General features: G+C 35.2%; 4 protein-coding genes across 13 annotated transcripts; 1 reads left to right on the top strand and 3 right to left on the bottom strand.

Moving 5' to 3' along the window:
• Nucleotides 1-3121: 3121 nt before the first annotated feature.
• On the top strand, nt 3122-3937 carry LOC148552836 (putative F-box protein At5g55150). The gene has a single exon (XM_088494733.1). The coding sequence runs from the start codon at nt 3122-3124 to the stop codon at nt 3935-3937; it is 816 nt and encodes a 271-aa protein (XP_088350859.1).
• A 5793-nt stretch (nt 3938-9730) lies between these two features.
• LOC107609348 (uncharacterized) lies at nt 9731-18251 on the bottom strand. 10 transcript variants are annotated; one of them, XM_016311277.3, is made up of 10 exons: nt 18124-18251; nt 17263-17362; nt 16891-16985; nt 12192-12891; nt 11818-12056; nt 11527-11730; nt 11345-11437; nt 11151-11255; nt 10654-11055; nt 9731-9950 (listed from the first exon to the last, which is right to left on the bottom strand). In XM_016311277.3, the coding sequence occupies exons 4-10, from the start codon at nt 12622-12624 to the stop codon at nt 9933-9935; spliced, it is 1494 nt and encodes a 497-aa protein (XP_016166763.1). In that variant the 5' UTR covers nt 12625-12891; nt 16891-16985; nt 17263-17362; nt 18124-18251; the 3' UTR covers nt 9731-9932. The 10 variants fall into 10 exon arrangements, with proteins under 10 accessions (XP_016166763.1, XP_016166766.1, XP_088350013.1 ...); XM_016311280.3 differs by having other exon boundaries at nt 9731-9947; XM_088493887.1 differs by having other exon boundaries at nt 9731-9947; nt 16891-16967.
• LOC107607310 (uncharacterized) lies at nt 13305-20624 on the bottom strand. Its single transcript, XM_088494732.1, has 5 exons — nt 20466-20624; nt 20331-20383; nt 20099-20215; nt 14648-16748; nt 13305-14160 (listed from the first exon to the last, which is right to left on the bottom strand). Exons 1-5 carry the CDS (start codon nt 20622-20624, stop codon nt 13450-13452), a joined length of 3141 nt encoding a protein of 1046 aa, XP_088350858.1. The 3' UTR covers nt 13305-13449.
• Nucleotides 20625-20720: 96 nt separating this feature from the next.
• On the bottom strand, nt 20721-22025 carry LOC107607311 (uncharacterized). The gene is made up of 3 exons (XM_016309278.1): nt 21457-22025; nt 21012-21309; nt 20721-20948 (listed from the first exon to the last, which is right to left on the bottom strand). Exons 1-3 carry the CDS (start codon nt 22023-22025, stop codon nt 20721-20723), a joined length of 1095 nt encoding a protein of 364 aa, XP_016164764.1.
• Between the last annotated feature and the right edge of the window lie 2387 nt (nt 22026-24412).

Below are 24412 nucleotides of genomic sequence, written 5' to 3'. Positions count from 1 at the left end.
TGTGCCTCCTTCTCCTCGCGCGGTTCTATTTCTTGATGGCGGTTCTACAGCGGACCAACGGCGATGGCGGCTGTGGGGTGGCGCGGATAGCTCCTCCCCCGGCGCTCTCTTCCTCTCTCTCGGATCCCCCTCTCCGTCGCAACCCCCACTCGCTTTCCTTTCTCTTTCTCTGTTCCATGAAGCTGCGTGGGTTTGGGAAACAAAAAGGATTTTGGTGGCTGCGGGAAGTAAAGGCAACAGCTAGGTTTCATTTGGTAAGGGAAAAATTGGTTTAATTAGGGTTAGGTTTTGTGCATTGAATTGGGAATTTTGGGTTTAATTTGAGTAAAATAATTTTAATAAAATTGGAGTATAGAGTATTAATTAAAAAATTAATATAATTTTTAAAATTATTTTAAAATATTATTTATGGTATAAAAATACTAATTAATTCTTAATAAATTTTTTTAATTAAAAATATATGGTAATATAATTAATTTTCTTTATCTTTAAACTTAAAGTATTAAATGATATAAATATAAATTATCTAAAATCAAATCATATAAAATTTTTATTATTTCATAACTATCAACTTTATAATTTAAATATAGAAAATTATTCAATAATTATAAAATTAGATAAAATTCTAATTTCAATAGCCAAACCTCATTATTTTTAAATTTTTAGAACTTTAAATCAAAAATAGAAAAATAATGCATAAGTATAGAATTTGAATAAAAATTTTTCATTTATTTCAAATCTAATTAATTGCTTTTAATTATTTTCAATAAAAATAATTTATAAAATTAAAACTATAAATAAATATATAATTTGAGATTAGTTTAAAATAAGACTTTTAAAAAGTCTTGGGTCTTACAATAATAATTTTATAATTTGTATAACACTAAATTATAGTAGCTAAAAATAATCTAAATATTTTTTTAGTATCAACAAACTAAATAAAATAGATACAGAGTACATATTATTAAGATTTTAAATTTAAATTATTAAATATTAAAAATAATTTTAAATATAAACTCGTCACTACTTTTAAGTACATGGTCAATCTTAACTTTTAATTATAAAATATTTTCTTTTCAAACAAACTTGACATAAGTCAATTGTTAAGTATGAGGATATGACCTATCATTTGACCCAAAAACATAAATTTGTGATATTATCTTTTCAACAATACTCTCTTAATGTAAACTATGAATTGATGATTCTTCAAACGAAAATCAAAGTCTAGTCACAGGTGGTTCTTCTTTTTAGATGTTATAAAGTCAAATAAATATCATATTATATCACATGCTAAAAATGTATCTACAATTGAAATAATACCTAATTTTATTAACAACTTGAATTTTTTTTAATGAATCTCCATTATTGTATATAGTAATTGTTAAACAATTGTTATCTTTGTGTATAGTTTAATAGTTTAGTTTTAAATAACTCATATAAGTTTGAAATTGCGTATTTAACTCTCATTACCTTATTTCATTTTAATAAAATAAAATTATTTTTGTAATATTTATTTTATAAATTTATTACTATTAATATATTGATCATCTTTTTTTTATGAATAGAGTAAAGTATTATTTTTGTCCCCAACGTTTGGGGTAAGTCTTATTTGTGTCCCTAACGTTTAAACCGTCCTATTTGTATCCTTAACGTTTATAAAAGTGATTCAATGTTATCTTACTATCAATTATACTAATAAATTAGATTATATTTTTCAATTATTCTTATTTGGATGTATTCATTCTCAATTAGGTCTTACTTGAATGTGTTTGATTTTAATATTATACCCACTATTTGTGTTTAGATTTAATTATGTCCCTAGAAAAGTGAATTATGTAAATGTTGTAGGAATTAGTTTCAACATTTGATGAGCTATTTTTCAGAGTAGATCATCGATTTTATCCCAGATATTTGTATTCTAACTTCAAGAAGAGATTTTTAAAACTCAAACTAAAGCGCTCATGATGTGTAATTGACGGCAGGATAACATTGAATCACTTTTACAAACGTTAGGGATACAAATAGGACGATTTAAACGTTAGGGACACAAATAGAATTTACCCCAAACGTTGGGGACAAAAACGATACTTTACTCTTATGAATAAGTAGTCGATAAAAATTTAAAGTACTTGTTATTCACCATATATACACTAATAGTGATTCATTATAGAATACTTATGGGTAAGTATTCAATATATATTTATTTTCACTGATTATTCTTATTAATTTATGATCTTATTAGAAGTGAAGCAATAACTAACATTATTTTTTACCTTTATTAGTTAATTAAGAAAAGTTAGAAATAATGTTAAACACTAAAATTAGTTAGATAATTATTTTAATTTTTATTTATGTTTCTATTAGAGTTAATAATCAAGTGAAATGACGAATTTTTAAAAATCTTTAAAATTCATGTGAAACTATTTTATCAATTGCAACACGTTTTTAAATTAAGAAATAAATAATTATCATACTCTATAGTATTTATCATGGTTATAGACTCAAAAAAAATATTGAAAAGGCCGTTGAAAAATTAATATATATTGAAAAAATTTATTTAGAGAAAAAAGATACGTGACTGACCACTTTAATTAATATATATGATCTTTTGGTAACAAAGTGTAGTTTCACCTTTGAAATATGAAAATCGTAAAGAAATTATAATTACTATTAAACTACTCTTCCACCTTAGCGCATATAATAAGGATTGGTTATTCATTGTGGGAGGGGATTGAAAAAAAACATGGTATCAGAGCCATGGTATTTAAATATCTACCAAAATAAAATGTTAAAAATCGATCAAAGATATTTAAATACTATATATAATCAGCTCAAAGTTTAGGGTTAGCCTCATTCTTTTCTTTTTATGTTTGAATTTCCTCTTGTGACTTATATGGCCGAAATTGATCGATGGTCGAACCTTCATCCTGATCTTCTGTATCAAATCACAGAGCATCTGTATTCCTACCATGATTACATTCAACTTCGATTGATTTGTAAGGAATAGAACTCTAAACTTTCAAGCATTCCAAATAAAAGAAATCCGTAGCTGTTGTTACCTGGCATTACTCACGACTCTTCTTTGAGCCATATTCTTGAAAAGGAGCAGATCTACCACGTTATGTTGCCCGATTTTGATATTAAAGACAACTTAATTTATGGTTGTGGCTATGGATGGTTGATTACTGTTGTGATATCCGAGAGAGCAATACGAATGTTGAATCCTTTTGCTAAATCTCATCTTGACCTTCCTCCAATTTCAACTTTTTCAGATGTGGTTCGTTATCACCCTAACTGGCACGGGGATGAATATGTTCTTATGGAACTTAGTGACGGTTGGATATATACTATTGACGCCATTAGTTTTCATAAGTATGAGATTTGGAAGATTGTGATATCCTCCCCTCCTGACAATGACGATTTTATGGCAGTGGCTATATATGAAGAGTGCAGCAAGTTGGCCGTTTGTAAGCTGAATGACAGGAGATGGACACATATTCCAATAGAAAAGATATCGCCATTCTTTCAAGATATCATATTTTTCCAAGACAAGATATACGCTGTAGACTTTAATCTGTATGAGTTTGATAAGAAGGTCATTATGGACGAATTAGGGAAGAACCCCCCGCCTCAATTCGTGCCGCTACTGTCCTCCATTGGAGGAATATGTGAAGTCCCGCCTCCTGCCAAATTGGTCATGTACTATAATTACAGCATGAACAAGTATGTGATTGGTTGTGTTGAAGGCAATTTGTTAATGATAGTTAAACATGATTCTTGGGTTATGAAAATGCTACACGTCTGCAATAAATTTGATGTGTTCAAGTTGAACAAGAATTCAAAGGAATGGTCAAGAATGTATAGTTTAGAGGATTATGCAGTAATGATTGGATATAATTTCTCTGTTCAAATGTTTCCTCACAATTCCCCATATTGAAAGGCAAATCATATATACTACATAGACAACCAAGTGGAGTTGCACACTTCTGGCCCAGCCTGCAAGATATGGGCATCTTAAACTTGGAAGATATAAAGACCAATAGAATACATAAATTCAGTTATAATTTTAGTCTTTATTATTTTATTTTATCTTATCTTTAGTTGTTCTTATTTTTCTTAGACCAATGCTCTATATATATTTAGTTTACCTTCATAACACAATATATGATTCAATTCAATTCAATCAATCAAGAAATATAAAGTATAATATTATTCCTCTATTCTTTTCTTACTCTTTCACAATTTTATCATGGTATCAGAGTCTTGGTATCCTCCTTGAAGAGGATACATAAACTATCATCTTTCCGGTGAAAAATTACCCTACTTCTTTTTCAACCTCCTCCCACGATGAATAATCAATCTTTTAATTTAGCTCAGAATCCAACCAATCTCTAATACGTCCATCCAAGTAAAAATCCAGCATCAGTCTTGGTTACACCTGTTCTAACAGGAAACAACTATCATTCATGAAATAGTTACTATGGCCTGTCTGCGCCTTCTTCCGGGAGTTGCGTCTGCATGTTGTTTCAGCAGTCATGTCTGCATTCTGTTTCAGCAGTTCAATCTGCATCTGTTTTAGCAGTTCCATCTGCACTCTTATTGCGCTCCACGCGCCCTCTTTTTTTTATCGCGCTCTACGCGCCCTTTGAAGACCACTCTTATTGCGCCATACGCGCCCTCTCATAAAATTGTGAAAGAATAAGAAAAGAAGAGAGGAAGAATATTATACTTTGTATTTCTTGATTGATTGAGTTAAATTGTTTTGAATTGTGAAAGTAAAACTAAATATATATAGAGTATTGGTCTAAGAAAGATAAAAGCAAATAAAGATAAGATAAAAACAACTAAAGATAAGATAAGATAAAATAATAAAGACTAAAATTGTAACTGAATTTATGTATTCTGTTGGGCTGAATTTGTGGGCCACGAGACTTCTTTATTGTTATCATGCGCTAAGGTGGGAGAGTAGTCTAATACGCCCCCACAAGCTGGTGGATGGAAGATGTCAATAATCCACAGTTTGGATAAGTTTCGATGAAATTGTTGAGGAAGATGCGTCTGACGTGGTGACGCAGAGGGAGATACGTGCGGCGAAACTACAGCTGTCGACGGCAAAAATATAAAAGGAGATGTTGTACTTGAGCAGCGATCTTAAAAAAAAAAAGCGCGTAGAGCACAATAAGAGTGGTCTTCAAAGAGCGCGTAGAGTGCGATAAAAAAAGAGGGCGCGTGGAGCGCAATAAGAGTGCAGATGGAACTGCTAAAATAGATGCAGATTGAACTGCTGAAATAGAATGCAGACATGACTGCTAAAACAGAATGCAGACAAAACTCCCAGAAGAAGGTGCAGATAAAACTGCCAGAAGAAGGCGCAAACAGGCCATAGTAACTATTCCATGAATGATAATTATTTCCTGTTAGAATAGGTGTAACCAAAACTGATATTGGATTTTTTACTTGGATGGACGTAATAGAGATTGGTTGGATTCTGAGCTAAATTAAAAGATTGATTATTCATCGTGGGAAGAGGTTGAAAAAGAAGTAGGGTAATTTTTCACCGGAAAGATGATAGCTTATGTATCCTCTTCAAGGAGGATACCAAGGCTCTGATACCATGATAAAATTGTAAAAGAATAAGAAAAGAAGAGAGGAAGAATATTATACTTTGTATTTCTTAATTGATTGAATTGAGTTGTTTTGAATTGTGAAGGTAAAACTAAATATATATAAAGTATAGGCCTAAGAAAGATAAACATAAATAAAGATAAGATAAGAACAATTAAAGATAAGTTAAGATAAAATAATAAAGAATAAAATTATTACTGAATTTATGTATTCTGTTGGGCTGAATTTGTGGGTCACGAGATTTATTTATTGTTGTCATACATTAAGGTGGAAGAATAGTTTAATAATTAGAAAGAGATTTAAGATTATATATAAAAAAATAAAATTAAATAAAATATAGTCTTGAGATTACATTAAAATACAAAAAGGATATACTGTGGTATATGGAATTAGAAAGTCATGTAATTAAATTAAACTTTTCAATGTAATTGATATAAATTAAATAAATAAATAAATAATGTGAGCAAATAAAGCTTTACATCTATATTACATAGTAAAATTTTGATTCTAATGAATTTTAGTAAACAAATTCTTATTATAATATATGAAAAAATATTTACTCAATGCTCGATAAGATATGACACTAAAAATAGATAAAAATTTTAATAGAATTCTATATATATATTACTCTATGAAAATATAATTTAAATAATAATATAGAGATTTTTTTTTATTTTTTTATTTTATTTTTTAATCAAAATTTGAATTTTAATAACCTAGCGCAACTTCCACTATTTCATTATGCAAAATTAAAATAGAGATAGAGTTGTGTTCTTTAAAAAAGTTTTGATTTTGAGAAGATATTTTATATATTATTTAAATATTTTGAAATTATGAAAAAGTAAAAAGGTTAAAACTTGATTAACCAACTTTTGATTTTATTATTATTATTATTATTATTATTATTATTATTATTATTATTATTATTATTATTATTATTCACGCAAAATAACTATCACACATCGACTGTTTCAACCAAATATCATTAATTCATTATTCTGTGCTCTAAATCCAGAATTTTTGTATCCTACTAAGTTATTGACGAAATTGTTATAATCTTAGTGTTAAACGTAAGATAAGAAATTATATAATTATTTTTCTTTATTCAATTATTTTGAATATATCAAAACTCAATAAGTAATAAATTAATTCATATTTTAAATTTTAATTGAGTATAAAAATAAGTCATTTGAAAAACATTGCAAAGTTATCAATTATATTATTTAATGCATTCTATTTCCCAATTCAAATAAAAGCAATAATGTCAAGTATGACTTGCTTACTTGCTTGAGAATATATTTTTAGGATATCAAACAAACTCGCTGTTATTATATCGATTGGTATTAGTTTTAGAATTAACTTTCTTGTTTTATTTATAATTAATTTAAATTGGACATCATAATTAGGTTCAGTTTGGGTAAACAGCTTAATTAAACTACTTTTAAAAAAATAGTTTAAATAATAAATGATTATATTAAAAATAATTTATAAATAAGTTATTTTTAATTTGATTTTCTAGTTCTAAAAGTACTTATTTTAAGAGAAAAATGATAAAAAAAATTTTATTATGAGAGAAGTCATTTTTTTTTAACTTTTCTATAAGCTCATAAATAGTTTCTTAGAAAACTGCAACTTGATTTTGAAAATTGTACCATACATTAATATTACTACTTTTTATAAGTTAAAAACTCAAAAAAATTACTTTTAAAACTTTCCAAACGAGTCGTTAAAAGATTCTAATATTTGATTAGAATTTCTAGACATACTCGTGAATAATTTTTAAATTTAAAAAACAATATAATTGTTCGGGTAATTTAAATAAATAAAATGAATAAGAGAAAGTATTACGCAAATACGACATTATGAAAAATCAGACGCAAATGCAACAAACTCAATTATATGTAATTTGCGACACCCTAACGCGGAACCTGAATACACGTAATCCGCTACACCCTGTCGTGGATTACGTTGAGAAGCTGAAACACATAAACCGCTACACCCTGTAGCGGTTTATGAACAGATGGGCCCAAAGCATATTCCGCGAGACCGTGTAGCGGATTACGAAGGAGTTGACTTTTTTTTTAATGAAAAAAGCTCTACACCACTGGTGGAGCAAACAGAAATAAAAATAGAAGTACAACTAAAAATAAAAACATCACTAACAACCCCACGAGTTAAAGCAACCCCTAGTCATCTTTGGCATTGCCATCAACAACCAAGAGTATTACCACCAATCCACTCGTCAGATAGCACAAAGGGCCTGTTAATGATTTCCACTACACCTGAGCCTTGATTATGGAACACTCTATCATTCCTCTCAAGCCAAATTGCCCAAATTACAGCAAAGAAACCAATCAACCACTGCTTCCTCTCATACTTTCTTTGTGAAGCAGCCATCCAGCTTTCAAAGTGTTGCTTCAGTGTACCTGGAAACGGACCATTCTCTACCCAGAGCGAATAGCCAAGCACTCCACACCTGCCAAGTGAGCTCACAACCTAGAAAGAGATTTAAAGCAGACTCCACAGACTTACAACACAAAGCACACATATTATCAAGCTGGTCTATGACACCTAATCTGCACAATCTTTCCTTAGTATTCACCCTTTCAATCAAAACAAACCAAGAAAATAATTCGACCCTTGGCGGAACGAAACCCCTCCAAATAGCACTTGTGAAACTATAGCTTGTTATTTCCTCCGGGATTACTGCTTCCTGCATCACCTGTACAAAGGAATTAGTAGAATAAACACCACTTCTATCAAATTTCCAAACCACCCGATCCTCTCTCTCAGTTGTTAGCTTAACTGAACGTAAGATGACGTGAAGTTAGTTCAAAAGTTCTAACTCCCATTGAAACAACTCCCGGCTCCACTGGAAGCTCCATATCCACTCTAACCCATCCCAAAATCCACAGTCCCCTATAAAAGATCCTTTAAGGTTTGAGACCGAGAAAAGTCTTGGAAACAGTTCTTTCAAGACGCCACCAGTTATCCAAGCATCCTCCCAAAACCGGACTGTTCTGCCGTTCCCTACATCCATTGATAAGCCGCTAATCATCTTTTCCCTGACTTGTGGCTCTCTGATTTGAAGCTGACTAATATCCTTCCACGGGCCCCCTCTCAGGGGAATAGGTTGACCCCGCAGCATCTCAGAAGGATTCAAGTTATTACAAGAATACACTACTTTTTTCCATAAGGGGCATTCCTCTTTCGAAAATCGCCACCACCATTTAAACAGAAGAGCTGTATTCCGAACCACTGTATCGCCTACTCCCAACCCACACTACAAAAAAAAGATCTATGGTCACGGTGAAAAACTGTGACCATAGCTAGTGAAAAGGGTGACCATAGGTCTATGGTCACGGTTTTTGACCTATGGTCACGGTTTTTTCGCCGTGGCCTATTCTCTCGTGGCAATAGACCTATGGTCACGGTTTTTTTATCTATGGTCACGGTTGTAATGTTCAAATTTTGGCACTTTAGGCCACGTTTTTTTACCGTGACCGTAGCCTTATCTATGGTCACAGTTTTGGCCGTGACCATAGCCTTATCTATGGTCACGGTTTTGGCTGTGACCATAGCCTCTATGGTCACTCCACCTAAAACCGTGACCATAGCCATATCTATGGTCACTGTTTTGACCGTGACCATAGCCTTATATATGGTCACGGTTTTGGCTGTGACCATAGCCTCTATGGTCACTCCACCTAAAACCGTGACCATAGCCATATCTATGGTCACTATTTTGACCGTGACCATAGCCTCTATGGTCACCCCTTCCCAAAATCGTGACCATAGCCTTATCTATGGTCACAGTTTTGGCCGTGACCATAGCCTCTATGGTCACCCCACCTGAAAACCGTGACCATAGCCCCTATGGTCACCCTTCTTGAAACCGTGACCATAGCCTTATCTATGGTCACGGTAACCTTATCTATAGTCACTGTTTTCACCGTGGCCATAGCTTATTTATGGTCACCACTCCTTAAAACCGTGGCCATAACTTATCTATGGTAACCTGTTTTATTTTATGAATTTTTTTAAAGCATAATCACATTCCAAAATGATGATAATCACAAAATAAATCTAAGAATGAGAAATTCAATAAATGTAAATCATAAAAGTTTCATTAAAAAGTAGATATTCATTACAACACTAATCAAAATAAGGTGTAATTTATCCATTACATGTATTATCGAATAAAGTCTCTTATCAAAATGTAAAGAACACATCAAAATAATACATTTAGATAACCAAAATTATTATAAGACCCATCCCATCTTATATTTGTATAGAACATATTTTCTTCACATCATATCCTCCTGCTAGCAAAAGAAATAAAGAAGTTAGAACAGAACAAAAATATTTTTGATGATGCATGCAGTGCAGTTGAGTAATGAATATGGAGCACAAGTTAAGTAAGTCAATCAAAATGAAATTTTCAACCACTAAATAACAAGGAGTATTTGCATGTGGTTTTGAGCCATTTGGTAATGTTTATATGTTTTTAATCTATCTTTGAGTGGAACTTCAACTCCCTTGTTAAAGTCGCTTAAAACTTAAAAAAATCCAGCACAAAGAAACAACCACAACCAAAATAGAAGTTTAAAAAACAAGGTAATACCGAAATACTATTATTAGCTTCCAACCCATAAAACAAATCAAGTAATCAACACCAGCGAAACAGAAAAACCAGATTGAGTGTGAAATCAATAGACAAAGTAAATTTTAAAATAATAATAATAATGATGATTGCTATATATTATTGAGTACTAATTCAATGCTGATTGCTACCCCTTCATTTTCATGTATTATTATTGCTTTATCTATTTTTCTATACCTTCTGAAGAGAAACAATGGTAGGTTATGCATCTTACTTCGTAATTAGTTTCTTACCCTTCTATTCAATACGTACTCATGGAGCCAATTAGCCAATAAAATTAACAATAAAATTAACATCAACAGCAATCAGACACTATTTAGCAATCAGCCACTATTAATTTAACTACTAATTTTGACAATACTTACTTCCATATCTTTTGACACATGATTCGATCCCAATGAAGGAGGAATGCTTCGCCTCGCATCATTTGGTGCACTACTTGCATCAGGCGGAGATTGTTGGGCAGCTTCTATCATTACTTGCACTTGTTCCGCACTCATACCAGGATTAACTTGTTGCAACACCATTTTGATCAAGCTTGTTAAACCATCCAACTTGGAAGTCAAATTATTTTGATTTTTCTCCATAGTTGAAACCACTTCAGCATGTTGTTGTTGCATTTGTCGGATTTGCTTATCCTTTTTAAGAGAGGATTTTGTGACTGATCGACCATAGAAACGAACTCTACCATGTTTCTCCTTTCCAAAAACCGTTTGAAGCGCTTCATCATCACTGTATCCAGCTTGCTTCAAATTTTGAAGATGATCCTATTACACAGAAGGAAAATTGAAATAAGTTCATGTGCGCATATGCTGAAAAATAAAAAATGATTTACACATTTCTACGAAACTAATCAACTCACAATCGTCTCTTGTGTTCCCGAATCAGTCTCTCCTTTCTTGTTAGTACGAGTTACAACAAACATCTCAGACTGTGATGGATCTTCATTGCCCTCTTTTTTTGCACGCTACAAAGAAACCATCAATATTACTCGAAGTCAACACAGATGACATGAAAGATGCAAAGATACTTAAATGCGAAGCACAAATATAATACCAATTCAGCGCGTACTAATTCAAAACTAACTGGACCCATTCGATGATTCCATTTTTGTTTGGATCTGTTTTCACGATTTTTGTCAGAAATAACCTACATATTGTTGCAATGTAAAAATACATAAAGTTAGTTAAATACACGATACCATTAATAAAGCCAAGAAAGTTGTGAAAATAACTTACTTTGATGATATCAAGACTCCAAAATTGAACTAATTTTCTAAAATGCAGTTCAGGTACGGTAATTGGACGATTTTTCATCATCTCTCTAAATGAGTTGTACGGTGTATAGTGATATTTTTTTATGCGTTTCTTAAATTGCTTCCATGACTCTCCAATGGTGTCTATCACCCAAGGCTCAGCATCACTTGGAATTTTATATTTAGACTATGAATAAACAGTGAATTATGTTATTTTACCATACAATGCTATGCCTAATTGTAAACAATTTAGAAAGGAGAATGGTCTAGTTACCTTTGCATAATCCAACATTGAAGTTTTAGTCTCACTTGACACAGCTTGCCAACTAGTATATAATAACGTGACCAAATTAGAGTTTCTTGCAAGTGTACCTAAGAATCGACTAAACAATTGAACCTGTGTCTTTGTTGGGCCTATAGGTCTGCCGTTGCACCATGTTAACTCTATCTGTGTCTCCATAGCATGAATATGCTTGAGTTGGGTGGGACCACGAACTTTTTTCTTTTTGGTACCTATTTCCAATGTCATTACTAGAGAATATTAACAAAAATACTAATAAAGTAAATAAAAAAGTAATCAACTAAATACAAGAGTTAGGTTGATGTCTTTCACTATTTGCTATTGAAAAAAAAGGATAAAGGCATTACCGAGTTGACTGTCACTACTATCACCAACACTTGGATTGTGATCATCATAATCATATTCATATTCTTTATCATTTTCATCCAACGATATCCCATATTTTTCGAAGAATTCATCCAAAGTCATAGCTGGGATAAGAGACTCAATCTTATGTTCTTCTTCGTTGGCATCTTCTTCATTCGATTTCATCATCAGCATCTTCTTATTGGTTAGCTTCTTGCTTTGACCATCAGCATCATTGGTATTCATCTTGGTTTTATTATCTTCCACCTTTGATTTCTTCATTGGCACCTTCTTCCTAGACGGCTTCTTCCCACTTTGACCCTCAATTTCATTGGCTTTCATCTTAACTAGATGATTTTCTTCATTGCAGTTCTTTGTTGGCATCTTGATTTGATCCTCACGGTCTTTCATGTTTGTTATCTTCTTGGTTTCCATTTTGCTTTGACCTTCATCATCAACTCTTGTCAGATTCTTTTTGGCATCTTGCCCTTTTTCATTGTCTCATGTTTACTACTATCCCCACATGCAGCTAAAACATGTTCCCTTTTGATTTGAAATTATTTTAGCAACGCGTAAGCACTCGTGAATTGTATTTTTCCTAAATTTTTTACTGGACTCCTCATCTTCAAGGGACTTCTTTGTGACTCTATTTGTGATAAGGTCCTTAACCTTTTTATTTTGGAATTTCCTTCATTGTTCATCCTGTATAAAAGAAAGTCAAATAAAGCATTGAAACTAATAAAGAAATGGGCATATGCATAAGTCATATGGTAGCCACATATTTTAAGAGGGCTATGGCCCATTACTGTCATCAATTTTTGTAAAAATAAATCATATAGCAGCCACATATAAAGCATCATGAACAAATAAAGCATCAACATAATTCAATTGCATGAAGAGAAAAAAATAAAGCATCAAAACTAATAAAGAAATGGGCATATGCATAATCATATGGCAGCCACATAATAAAGTAAACAAACATTGAGATTTCATGAACAAATAAAGCATGAACAAATAAAGCTTGATGGACAAATAAATCATATGGCAGCCACATATTTTAAGAGGGCTATGGCCCACTACTGTCATCAATTTTTGTACAAATAAATCATATGCCAGCCATATATAAAGCATCATGAACAAATAAAGCATCATGGACAATTTTTGTACAACCTCTATTTCAGCTTCACTGTCAAAATCATCATACTCTATTTTTTTGTGGTTAGGTTTGATCTTGTTCGGTGTCACATCAACAATAGTGGGTCACACACCCTGTCTAACCAAGTCTACCTCGCCAATATCACTCAAGGGTATCGGACTATTCGCCGATTCATATGGCTCTCTTATATTTGGGTCAAACTGTAATTGGACACCAATGTTAAACAAGTCTCTTGAAACCGTTTTCATCACATAATGCTTCTGGAGAATATATGGATCTTTCACATAAAAGCACTGGTGTGCTTGGCTTGCCAACACAAATGGTTCGGCTTGGTAACATCTTTTGTTGAAATGAACGTATGTCAGACCATAATCATCTTCCTCAGCCATAAACCACTCACACTTAAATAACACAACTTTAAATTGGCTATAATAGTCTAACTCGATAATATCCATGATTCTACCATAATATCTTATATTGGCCTTGATTGGTTTTTTGTCCTTGACACTTGCAAAGCTTGTAGTTTCAGCTACCACAGTGACATCACTGTTTTGCGTTTTTCGCATCACTTCTCGCCGCTTAGTATAAAATCTGTACCCATTGACGACATAAGCAGAAAATGATTTTGCAACTTTATTTGGACCCTTAGACAACTGCCGTATCCAACTGGGAACATCATCCTTCATGGCACGTCTTGTAAACCAGTCTATAAAGTCTTCATTCTGATCTTTAACAACGTTCCACTTTCGCTTCCGCTTGTCTTGCTTTTGTTGGTCACCATGTTCTCTACAAGGGATGTATATTATTATGTAATACTACCAAAATTAGTCTAAGGAATAGAACTAATGAGAAGTGCAAATTTACCTCATGTAAGGCTCCACGTTAATGCAATTGTTCAATACATATGCATTAGCTTGAAGGAGTGACTTCTCGTCCAAAATAATTAGTTGCCCTTTTTTTCCACCCAATGGACTTCCCTTGTTTATGAACAAGTTTGAATCAGGCTCTTTGGTTGAAGTGCCTTCGTCATTATTCCGAGATACTCTATTGAATCTTGTTTTCACTCCCTCATGCAAATATCTTGAACAAAAAGTTAATAACCCTCCGTAATTGATCCTTCTGGACGACTTCTGTTACGTACATACCCTTTTAGTGTGCACATGTATCTCTCAATCGGATACATCCATCGAAATTGGACGGGACCACCTAACCTTAATTCATTAGCTAAATGAATAGGCAAATGAACCATTATATCAAAAAAGGTAGGGGGAAAATCCTCTCCAATTGGCACAAAGTCTCTACAATCTCTGACTCCAAACCATTAATCTCTTCTAAAGAGATTTTCTTTTGACATAGCCGACGAAAAAAGGAACACAAGCGAACTAGAGGAATAGCAACATGATCTGGAAGAATGCTCTTGATTGGTATTTGCAACAGGTAATGCAACATGAAGTGAGCATCATGAGTCTTGTAACCGTAAAGCTTTCTCTCTTCTTGTTGTACACAACGAGAAATGTTTGAAGCACTTCCATTAGGCAATTTTGTTTTCTTCAAAACACCGCAAAAAATGGATTTCTCGCCTTTGGTCATGGAGAAGCATGCTTTAGCAAGTTTAGTTCTTTTGCCATCCTTCGTATTTATTGGGTGAAGATTCTTTCGAATGCCCATCTCCTTAAGATCATAACGAGCCTTTGCATGATCCTTTGTCTTTCCAGGAATATCCAATAAGGTACCAATTATACTGTCGACTATATTTTTTTCAATATGCATTACATCAAGATTGTGCCTGAGCATACAATGCTGCCAATATGGTAACTCAAAAAATATCGATCTTTTTTTCCATTGGCCATTACTTTTGCTTTGCGTCTTCCCAAGGGCATTATCTACTGACTTTAGCATATCTAGAACCTCTTCACCTGTTAACATTCGTGGTGGACCCCTGAATTCTATTTTTCCATTAAAAGATCTCTTGTTAGACCTCCATGCATGATCAACTGGCAAAAATCTCCTATGGTCCATGTAAACTGTCTTTTGGCTATGTTTCAAGTAACAAAAAGAAGTATCATGGTTACAACAAGGGCAAGCTAGCTTCCCTTTCGTACTCCAACCGGACAACATCGCATACGCAGAAAAATCATTGATTGTCCAAAGAAGTGCAGCATGCATTTGAAAAGTTTCTCCCTTAAAAGAATCATATGTATCTACCCCTAACACCCATAGCTCGCTCAGCTCTTCGATCAATGGTTGCAAAAAAATATCAATATTATTTTCTGGTGAACAAGTTCCAGGTATGAGTAAAGAGAGCATGCAGTATTCTGACTTCATGGACATCCAAGGGGAGAAATTGTACACCATTAAGACAACTGGCCATGTGCTATGTGACACGTTCATAGTTCGAAAAGGATTAAAACCATCACTTGCCAAACCAAGCCTTAAGTTGCGAAGTTCTTTTGAAAAGTTTGGGTACCGAGTGTCCAAGTTCTTCCATACTTGGCCATCAGCAGGGTGCCTTATGCAACCGTCTTTCAAACGCTGCTCATCATGCCACCTCAACGCCTCTGCTGTGTTTGGGCACATAAAAAGCCTTTTAAGCCTTGGTATTAAAGGAAAGTATCTTAAGGTCTTCGCAGCAACCTTATGAACTTTATTTGGAAGCGCAAAGTCATCTTCGTTGCCATCCATAGTAGGAGTCTGATTATATCGAGACTCTCCACAGATATGGCAAACTGAGTCATTTATGTACTCATTTCGATACAGCATGCAGTCATTAGGACATGCATCAATCTTTTCATAGTCAAGACCCAAGTCTTTAACCATATTCTTAGCTTTATTAAAAGAAGTGGGAATGTTCAAATCAGGTATAGCTTCTTTTAATAACTCCAAGAGGGAGGTAAAAGATGTGTTACTCCAACCATGCAGACACTTCAAGTGGTAAAGACGAATGATAAACGATAGTCTCGAAAATCCAGTAGTACAATTTGGATATAATTCTAGACCTGCTTCATCTACCAGCTTATAAAATCTCTTCGCATCTTCATTCAACCCGTTGTTCCCCTCTTCAAGATTTGTCATATTTCTGAATGCATCACGCAGCAACCCGTCAATATCATCAACGCCCCCTCGATCATCCATGTCACTATCTACAACTGTTGGTATTACTGATTCCCCATGATTAATCCATCGTTTATAACCTTCGACAAACCCATAGCAAATAAGATGCTCATGTACGTCTTCTCGTTCATGCCAATAAGTGTTTCCACACTTTGCACACGGATATTGGATTTCTTTTCCAACCGGTTTTCCAATTAAGAAGGCAAACTCTAAAAAATTATTTACACCAACTATGTACTCGTTCTCAAATCTTGGTAAATCCATCCAATCTTTTGACAAAATATGATTAAACCTAAGAATGCAAATATTTGAACTTACTAAACATGATCTAATAGGTCAATTATAGTGACAATCTAGCTACCATATATCCGCTTACTACCCTAGTTAAATGTGCTATCAAATTATTATATATGGCAATTACGAGATAAACTTACTGCTTAGTTCCTTCATTTTGAGATGCCATTTGAAGTTGTTATAAATGGTGCTGCAGCAACTACTCAACTTCTGTTGCCTTTACCAGTACGAAAAACTTATCATGTACACAAAACAAAGTCAAAATAATCAAGTTCAGAAAGGGAATACCAAATAATGCCCAATTTTAAGTTCCTATATTAATGTACATTTTTTTGCACTTATTAAGTTAACTTTTTTTATTAACATGGGTTCGCATCTAAAATAGGCAGAATAATTCCCATTAGTGTCCCATGATCTTGATATATACATAATATAGAGTAGCAGTGCTAAGTGCTAAGTGCTAACTAATAATGCAGTGTAATAATGGGGAATAAGGTTGAGCTTTAAATTACCAAGTCAATGTTGCAAAACTGACGAGCTCAAAGGGACAGATTAGACTTCAGAAACCAAAAACATCGTCACTTTGTGGAGGTAAAGACTCATGAAATAGACCTGTGAACAAGAATTTTCTATACATGATTTAAAAATTTTTCTATACAACAGCATAACAAATAATCACCCGTAAAACTATTGAATGTGTGCAATTTTCCACAATGTAAGGATTAGTTTGATCATTGGGGTTAGCATCAGAAACATTAACTCTCATTTTGCTCCATTGCAAGATTAATTTACTAAAACAACCAACATTGAAGAGGAATTAATAAATCAATTCTAGATGAAGAATCTAAAATGCTGTCAGAGTTCACTTATATATCCTCAATTAAATCTGAAATGAAAAATCTGAAAAAGAAAATAAATCTCAATTGAAAAAATATATATATAACCTCGTCAATAATAATAATTGGTACTCAAAGATTAAAGTAGTGTAAACCTAAATGATCAAGGATAGTTCTCAATCTAAACTCAGTTAAATACAAGATTTGTAATTATTATTTTTTAAAATTGGTGCAAAAAAATTAAATAGAGAAACTAGCTCATTTTTTCGTTGTTATTCAAAACCTATCGCAAAACACAGAGCAAGGAGAAGCACAACAAACCACATCGAAAATCTTAGCAAATCAAAACTAGAAAAAGCTTAAAACGTAACCTTCGTTATCCTAACAATAAAATAGAAAATTTCATGTTCTCCCGCAATCGCCTCAAGAACTCAGCTTCATTCACAACCAAAACTCACCAATAGCAGCACATTAACCATAATCAGAATCTTGAATATGAATAATTTAAAACGAATAAGGTATAAAAGTAGCAATTACCAGTTAGGGTTGCAGAAATCGGTCTTGCAGAAAAATAAGGATCCGCGTGATTCCATCGCCGTCTACTTAGGGTTTGTTCTATGCGAATGAATGGTAAATTAAAACGTCATACGTGTAGCTACTAAACCCAACTTCTTTTATTAAGCAACACATCAGGTTTGTTATATTATCCGTTTTAATTATTAGATGGGTAAAAATTTAAATGTATACTGTATAGTTAATTTTAAAAATATTAGAAAGATAAAAAATCTAAAATCTAAAAAATTATTTTTAAAATAACGTCTTAGTTGTGTAAGTTTTTAAAATAACCCCTAAAATTCAATGATCAATGCGTGTGCGCAATTCTTTACAATCATTTTAGTAAGTTTTATATCATTTTTTAATTTAAAATTATTAATAGTATTCAACCTAATTTTATATTTATAAAATTATTATTAGCTAATTTTTAATTATTAAAATTTTTTAATTTTAAAAAAATATTTAAAATAATAAAAAATACATAAAATTCTTAACTAATTAAAACTCAAATGATTAAAACTATGATCATAGACCCCTTTAGGTCACCCCCAAAACTGTGACGATAAACCCTCTTAGGCCACCCTTCCGAAAAATTGTGACCATAGATCCTTTTTGGTCACTGTAAAAAATCGTGACCATAGACACCTTTAGGTCACTCCAAAACCGTGACCATAGATCCTTTTAGGCCACCCTTCCAAAAAATCGTAACCATAGCCCCTTTTTGGTCACTGAAAAAAAACCGTGACCTTGCTCCCTTTAGGCCACCCCCCAAAACCGTGACCATAGACTCTTTTAGGCCACTCCCAAAACCGTGACCATAGACCCCTTTAGGTCACCCCGAAAACCGTGACCATAGCTCCTTTTTTGTCACTGTAAAAAACCGTGACCATAGACCCCTTTAGGTCACCCCCAAAACCGTGACCATAGACTCTTTTAGGCCACCCCCAAAACCGTGACCATAGACCCCTTTAGGTCACCCCCCAAAACCGTGACCATAGACCCTTTTAGGTCACCCTTTTTAAAAAACCGTGACCATAGCTCTTTTTTGGTCACTGTAAAAAACCATGACCATAGACCCCTTTAGGTCACCCCCAAAACCGTGACCATAGACCCTTTTAGGCTACCCCCAAAACCGTGACCATAGACCCTTTTAGGCCACCCCCCAAAACCGTGACCATAGACCCTTTTAGGTCACCCTTTTTTGAAAAACCGTGACCATAGACCCTTTTTGGTCACTGTAAAAAACCGTGACCACAGATCCATTTAGGTCACCCCTCAAAACCATGACCATAGACCCTTTTAGGCCACCCTTTTTTAGAAAACCGTGACCATAGGTACTCTATGGTCACCCTTTCTAAAAAAACCGTGACCATAGCCTTTTTTTTGGTCACCCTAAAAAACCGTGACCATAGAGGGTCTATGGTCACAGTTTTTTACCGTGACCAAAAAAACCGTGGCCATAGACCCAAAATGTTGTAGTGCCACCCGCCTTTTTAGGAGCCATCACTACCTTCCATCTCACTAGTGGCATCCCGACCCTCCCATCCTCTTTACTCCATAAGAACTGCCTTTGTAAGGAGATCAACTTCTCTGCTACTGCCTTTGGCATCTTATACAAACTGAGATAGTATATAGGCAGGCTATTAAGGACAGATTTAATGAGTATCAGCTTACCCGCTTTATTTAGGCTTTTTGCTTGCCATAGACTCAGCTTTGCTTCCACCTTATCAATCACTGGTTTCCACGTCTTAACTAGCCTCGGATTTGCTCCCAAAGAGATCCCAAGGTACTGACAGGGAGTGCTTGCTCCTTACATCCCAGTAAGAGACACATCTTACGCGTCCACTGCTGTTCACAATTAACTGGAATGAAGCTGGACTTATCAAAGTTAATATTCAAACCAAACATCAGCTCGACGCAACGCAGTAGGCGCTTGTAATTCCTTATGGTCTCTTACTCCGGAGGGTAGAAAAGTATAGTATCATCCGCAAACTGTAAGTTTGACAACTCGATGTTATCGCGACCAACCAACAGCGGCGATATGCGCCCATTCCTCACCACCTCCCCGATCATTCTATGAAGCACATCGACAACCAGGACAAACAGAAATGGTGTTGTAGACCCCTTTCCATTTTGAAAGGTTTAGCGGGAGATCCATTTATAAGAACTGACATAGATGCAGAACATACACACTCTTGAATCCACCCCCGCCACCGATGTCCAAAGCCCATCTTCTGCAGCACTATATCCACAAAGCTCTATTTGACCTTATCATAAGTCTTTTGAAAATCCAGTTTAATTATCGCTGAGCTCCGTTTTCTTGCCTTTAGCCAGTGCACTGTTTCACAAGCTATCAAAGCCCCATTGTGAATTTTCCTGCCATGCACAAATACACTCTGAGTCTCGCCCACTAGACCTGGCATCACTTTCCGCATCCTCGGAACCAACACCTTAGATATGACCTTATAGACACAACCCACCATACTAATCGGCCGAAGGTCTTTTATCTCTGTAGCTCCAACAAATTTCGGAGTCAGCGCCACCCACGTGACATTCGAACCCGTAGGTTACACAGCTGATTAGAAGAACCCCATCACTGCTTCCATGAACTTCCTCCCAACTTCTTCCCAGCACTTCTTTATAAAATTCATGTTATACCCATCGCTTCCTGGTGCTTTTGCTGACTCACAATCCCACACTGCAGCCTTTATTTCTTCAGCACTCGGCATCAACTCCAGCTCTGTTGCCTCCTCCTCAGTTATTTGCCGTACCAGACCTTCCCAAAATCCTATATTTGGTGATGGCTCCTGAGGATACAACTCCTTATAGAAATCAACTATTGCAACCTTAATCCGAGACTATTGCCGCACTAATCGTCCATGGATCCTTAAGGCATCGATCCGATTGTTCCTCCTATGAGCCAATGCTAGATTGTGGAAGTATCTAGTGTTTTTATCCATCTCCTTAGCATGCTTGGACCGTGACATCTGCTTCCAATGTACTTCCTTCCTGATATACCATTTTTTACAGAAGCTTACTAGTGCCTTTTTTCTCGCTTCCGAAGTTCCATCACACACTCCATTGCTCACCAAGTCATCCACTTTCCTGATCTCCTCTTCAAACTTATTAATCCTCATATCCACATCTCCAAAATGCTCTCTATGCCATCTGCCCAACGGACCCGTCAAAGCCTTTAAATTGTCCAAGAATCGAACTTCCCCTAGGCTCCTTCACTCCTCTCTCACCATCCTCAAAAACCCATCATGAGTAAACCATGAATCCAGACTCCGAAAGGGTCGCGGTCCCCCTCCCAACCTTGTGACATTTATAATCAGAGGACAATGGTCTGACAATCCTCTTGGACCTCCTCTTAATCTTGTTTCAGGAAACTCTTCTAACCACTCCAAACTAACCAGTACTCTATCAATACGACTACATGACTGGCCTCTGAACCAAGTGAACCTACAATCAGTTAAACTTAGGTCTACTAGCTCCATATCGTGAATCCAAGCTTTAAACTCTGTTGCAGACCTCGGCAACGAAATAGCCCCTTGCATCTCTTCCACCTGAACAATCTCATTGAAATCCCCCATAAAACAGAAAGGAACTTGACATAAACCAGCCAAAAAGCTCAACTCTTCCCATACAACAAGCTTGTCCTCCCTAACATGCTCACCATATACTATACAGAACGCACACCGAAAATTATTCTTTAACAGCATTCCATCCACACATAACCACCTAGCCCCTTTATAACAGTTGCTTAATTTAAACACCGTTGCATCCCACATCAACAACAGGCCTCCCGACGCTCCTTCCGCTTCCACAAACTCCCACCCTACTACATCATTACCCCACAGTTGTACTACATCGAATTTAGTCATCATCTCTTTTTTTGTCTCTATCAAGCCTAGGATATACACATTGAATTTTTTTCGAAATTTTTTTACCATACTCAACTTACCAATCCCCGCCAACCTCCGAACATTCCATGATGCAAAACTCATTTTAAAAAATTGGTACACACCTTTTTCTTAATTTTCGGGCGACTTCATTGAACTTTCTCTTTGTGTTTAGCCTGCTTCTTCTTCAGTGCTATTTTCTCATTTTGTGCCTGTAATATTGCCATGATATCCCCTTCCTCATTGTATAACATAGCTCCAGATTCCACAGCTAAGTCCCAATTCTTTTGCTTTTCTTGCATTTTCTCTGTTCTTTTGATAGCAGATGTTTCAGAGCCAGCATCACTGTCAATCTCAAATTGTTCATCCAAACCAGCTACCGCTCCCCCAATTCCCGACTGCTCCAACTGACCACGTGCTCCAACTGTAGCTGGGTTGCTATCCAAGTTACCCTGGGTCATAAATTTTTGGCCTTGGCACCAATCATCGCAGCGTGCGTCCGCATTCACGCCCGAATCAACAGCCCAATCACGTCGTCACTTGTCATCAACCTTATCAGTTTCAACAACCCCAGAACAGCCGCCTCTATGACTGCCGACCACCCTCCTACCGTCGACCTGGCGCGAAACCACCACACCCAATTCCCCGGTCGCCTGACTCAAGCCCAAGTTGTAACACCCTAATTAGTCTAAGCCTTACCTCGCGTCGTAAAGCCAAGGTCAATCAGAGATTACGACAGTTCTAAACTCATACATATATATAGAAAGAATAGTATAATCTAGAAGTCCGATGAAAGATATAGCTCAAAAACAGAATTTCGAAGCACAAACGTACTAACGGAGCTACTAGCTTAAGGCATAAGAAACAGAGAAGATATAACAAAAGATAAGTATATAATATCATAGGGAACTAGTCACGACTCGCGGAGTTTAAGCGGCTAGCCATATACTAATATACAAAACCATACAGTGAAAACAGCTTATACAAGTTTTGTTCTCTCAAATACATGCCTCTAGGCAAAACAAAATACAAAAGGAGAGATGTATAAACAAAATAAACCAAAAATAACTCCAAAATGATCCAATATTCTCCGCTCCTGTCACCAACCAAAGCAACTCACCGAGGTGGGTTGCGACCTGCATCTGAAAAACACAACAACAATATGGTATGAGAACCGGCGGTTCTCAGTATGATAACAGTTCCCAGTGATATAGGATATAAGACCCCGGGACGCCAAAGGCAATCCTAAGCTTCATATCAATCACAAGATTCAACTTAAAGTATTCTAAAACATTTAAGCATAATATACCAACTTGACTTAAATAAACCAGGTTATCTATCTTTAGGGATTTCTATTCTAACCAAACGCCGCTGTCCCACAGCCTTCACCAACCGATCCTCCATGCGATCCCATCGCCATCGCCTTCCGAACCTCCTCAATCCCAGCAGAAAACACAGATAATGTTCAAAGCAAGTAAAGCACAAGTAGTAGCATATATGGCAAATAATTCAGATAGCAAGTAATCATGTTATTCAATTAGGCAAACCATTACAAGTAGACAAAGCATACAAGCAGATAGGAAATGCATATTATGAATGCCTGCCCTACTGGCTGTGATATCACATTGTCGGTTCAACTGCCAACCCGACACATCTCCATGGAGACGTTGCCCTTCGGATTTCTCATCTGGGGACCCCGAGATATAGTGCCCGGATCACTGTCCAGGTACCGGCGCCTGCTCGCCCTATAGATCCGAAGGGATGCGAGCGGGATATTCTTGCCTCAGACCTCACATCTCAACGTAAGCGGGATTAACCACCGTCCTTACGCCGCCGCCGCTACATCGACAGGCGGGATTAACCACCGTCCCTGCCAGGCGCATGGCGTCTCAAAATATCATGTAAAAATATTATTTCAATGGTTTTCAAAAGTATTTTCAGCATACATAGATCCATCACTTCAATCCGAGTCCCCGACTCATCTCAACCACTGTCCCTTTATAACTCAGTTTCCAAATACCAAAAGCCTATCATTCCTCATCTCATATACCAATCATCCTTCACCTAACGTCAAACCATTCTCAGCACACCAGAAACCTAGGCCTCCATTTTCTAATTTACCTTAAAATCATGTACTAGAGCCCTTAATTTATATCCCATGTTCTAATACTCAAAACTAGGCCCAAACGTCTTAAAATGTTGTTATAGAAGTTTACAACCTTGTTGAAAAGGTAAAATAGTTGAAAACAAATAAATTTTTGAGGAATAGGACGTGTGCACCCGCACATATCAGAAGTAATGAAATTCTGCAACTTTGGAAAATTTCAGATTTTTAACACCAACTTTAAATGATCATAACTTCCTCTACC

This window comes from Arachis ipaensis, chromosome B7 (genome assembly GCF_059453495.1).
Source record: "Arachis ipaensis isolate K30076 ecotype BB chromosome B7, ASM5945349v1, whole genome shotgun sequence".
Classification (NCBI taxonomy): domain Eukaryota; kingdom Viridiplantae; phylum Streptophyta; class Magnoliopsida; order Fabales; family Fabaceae; genus Arachis; species Arachis ipaensis.
This window is presented reverse-complemented; position numbering and strand designations above follow the sequence as displayed.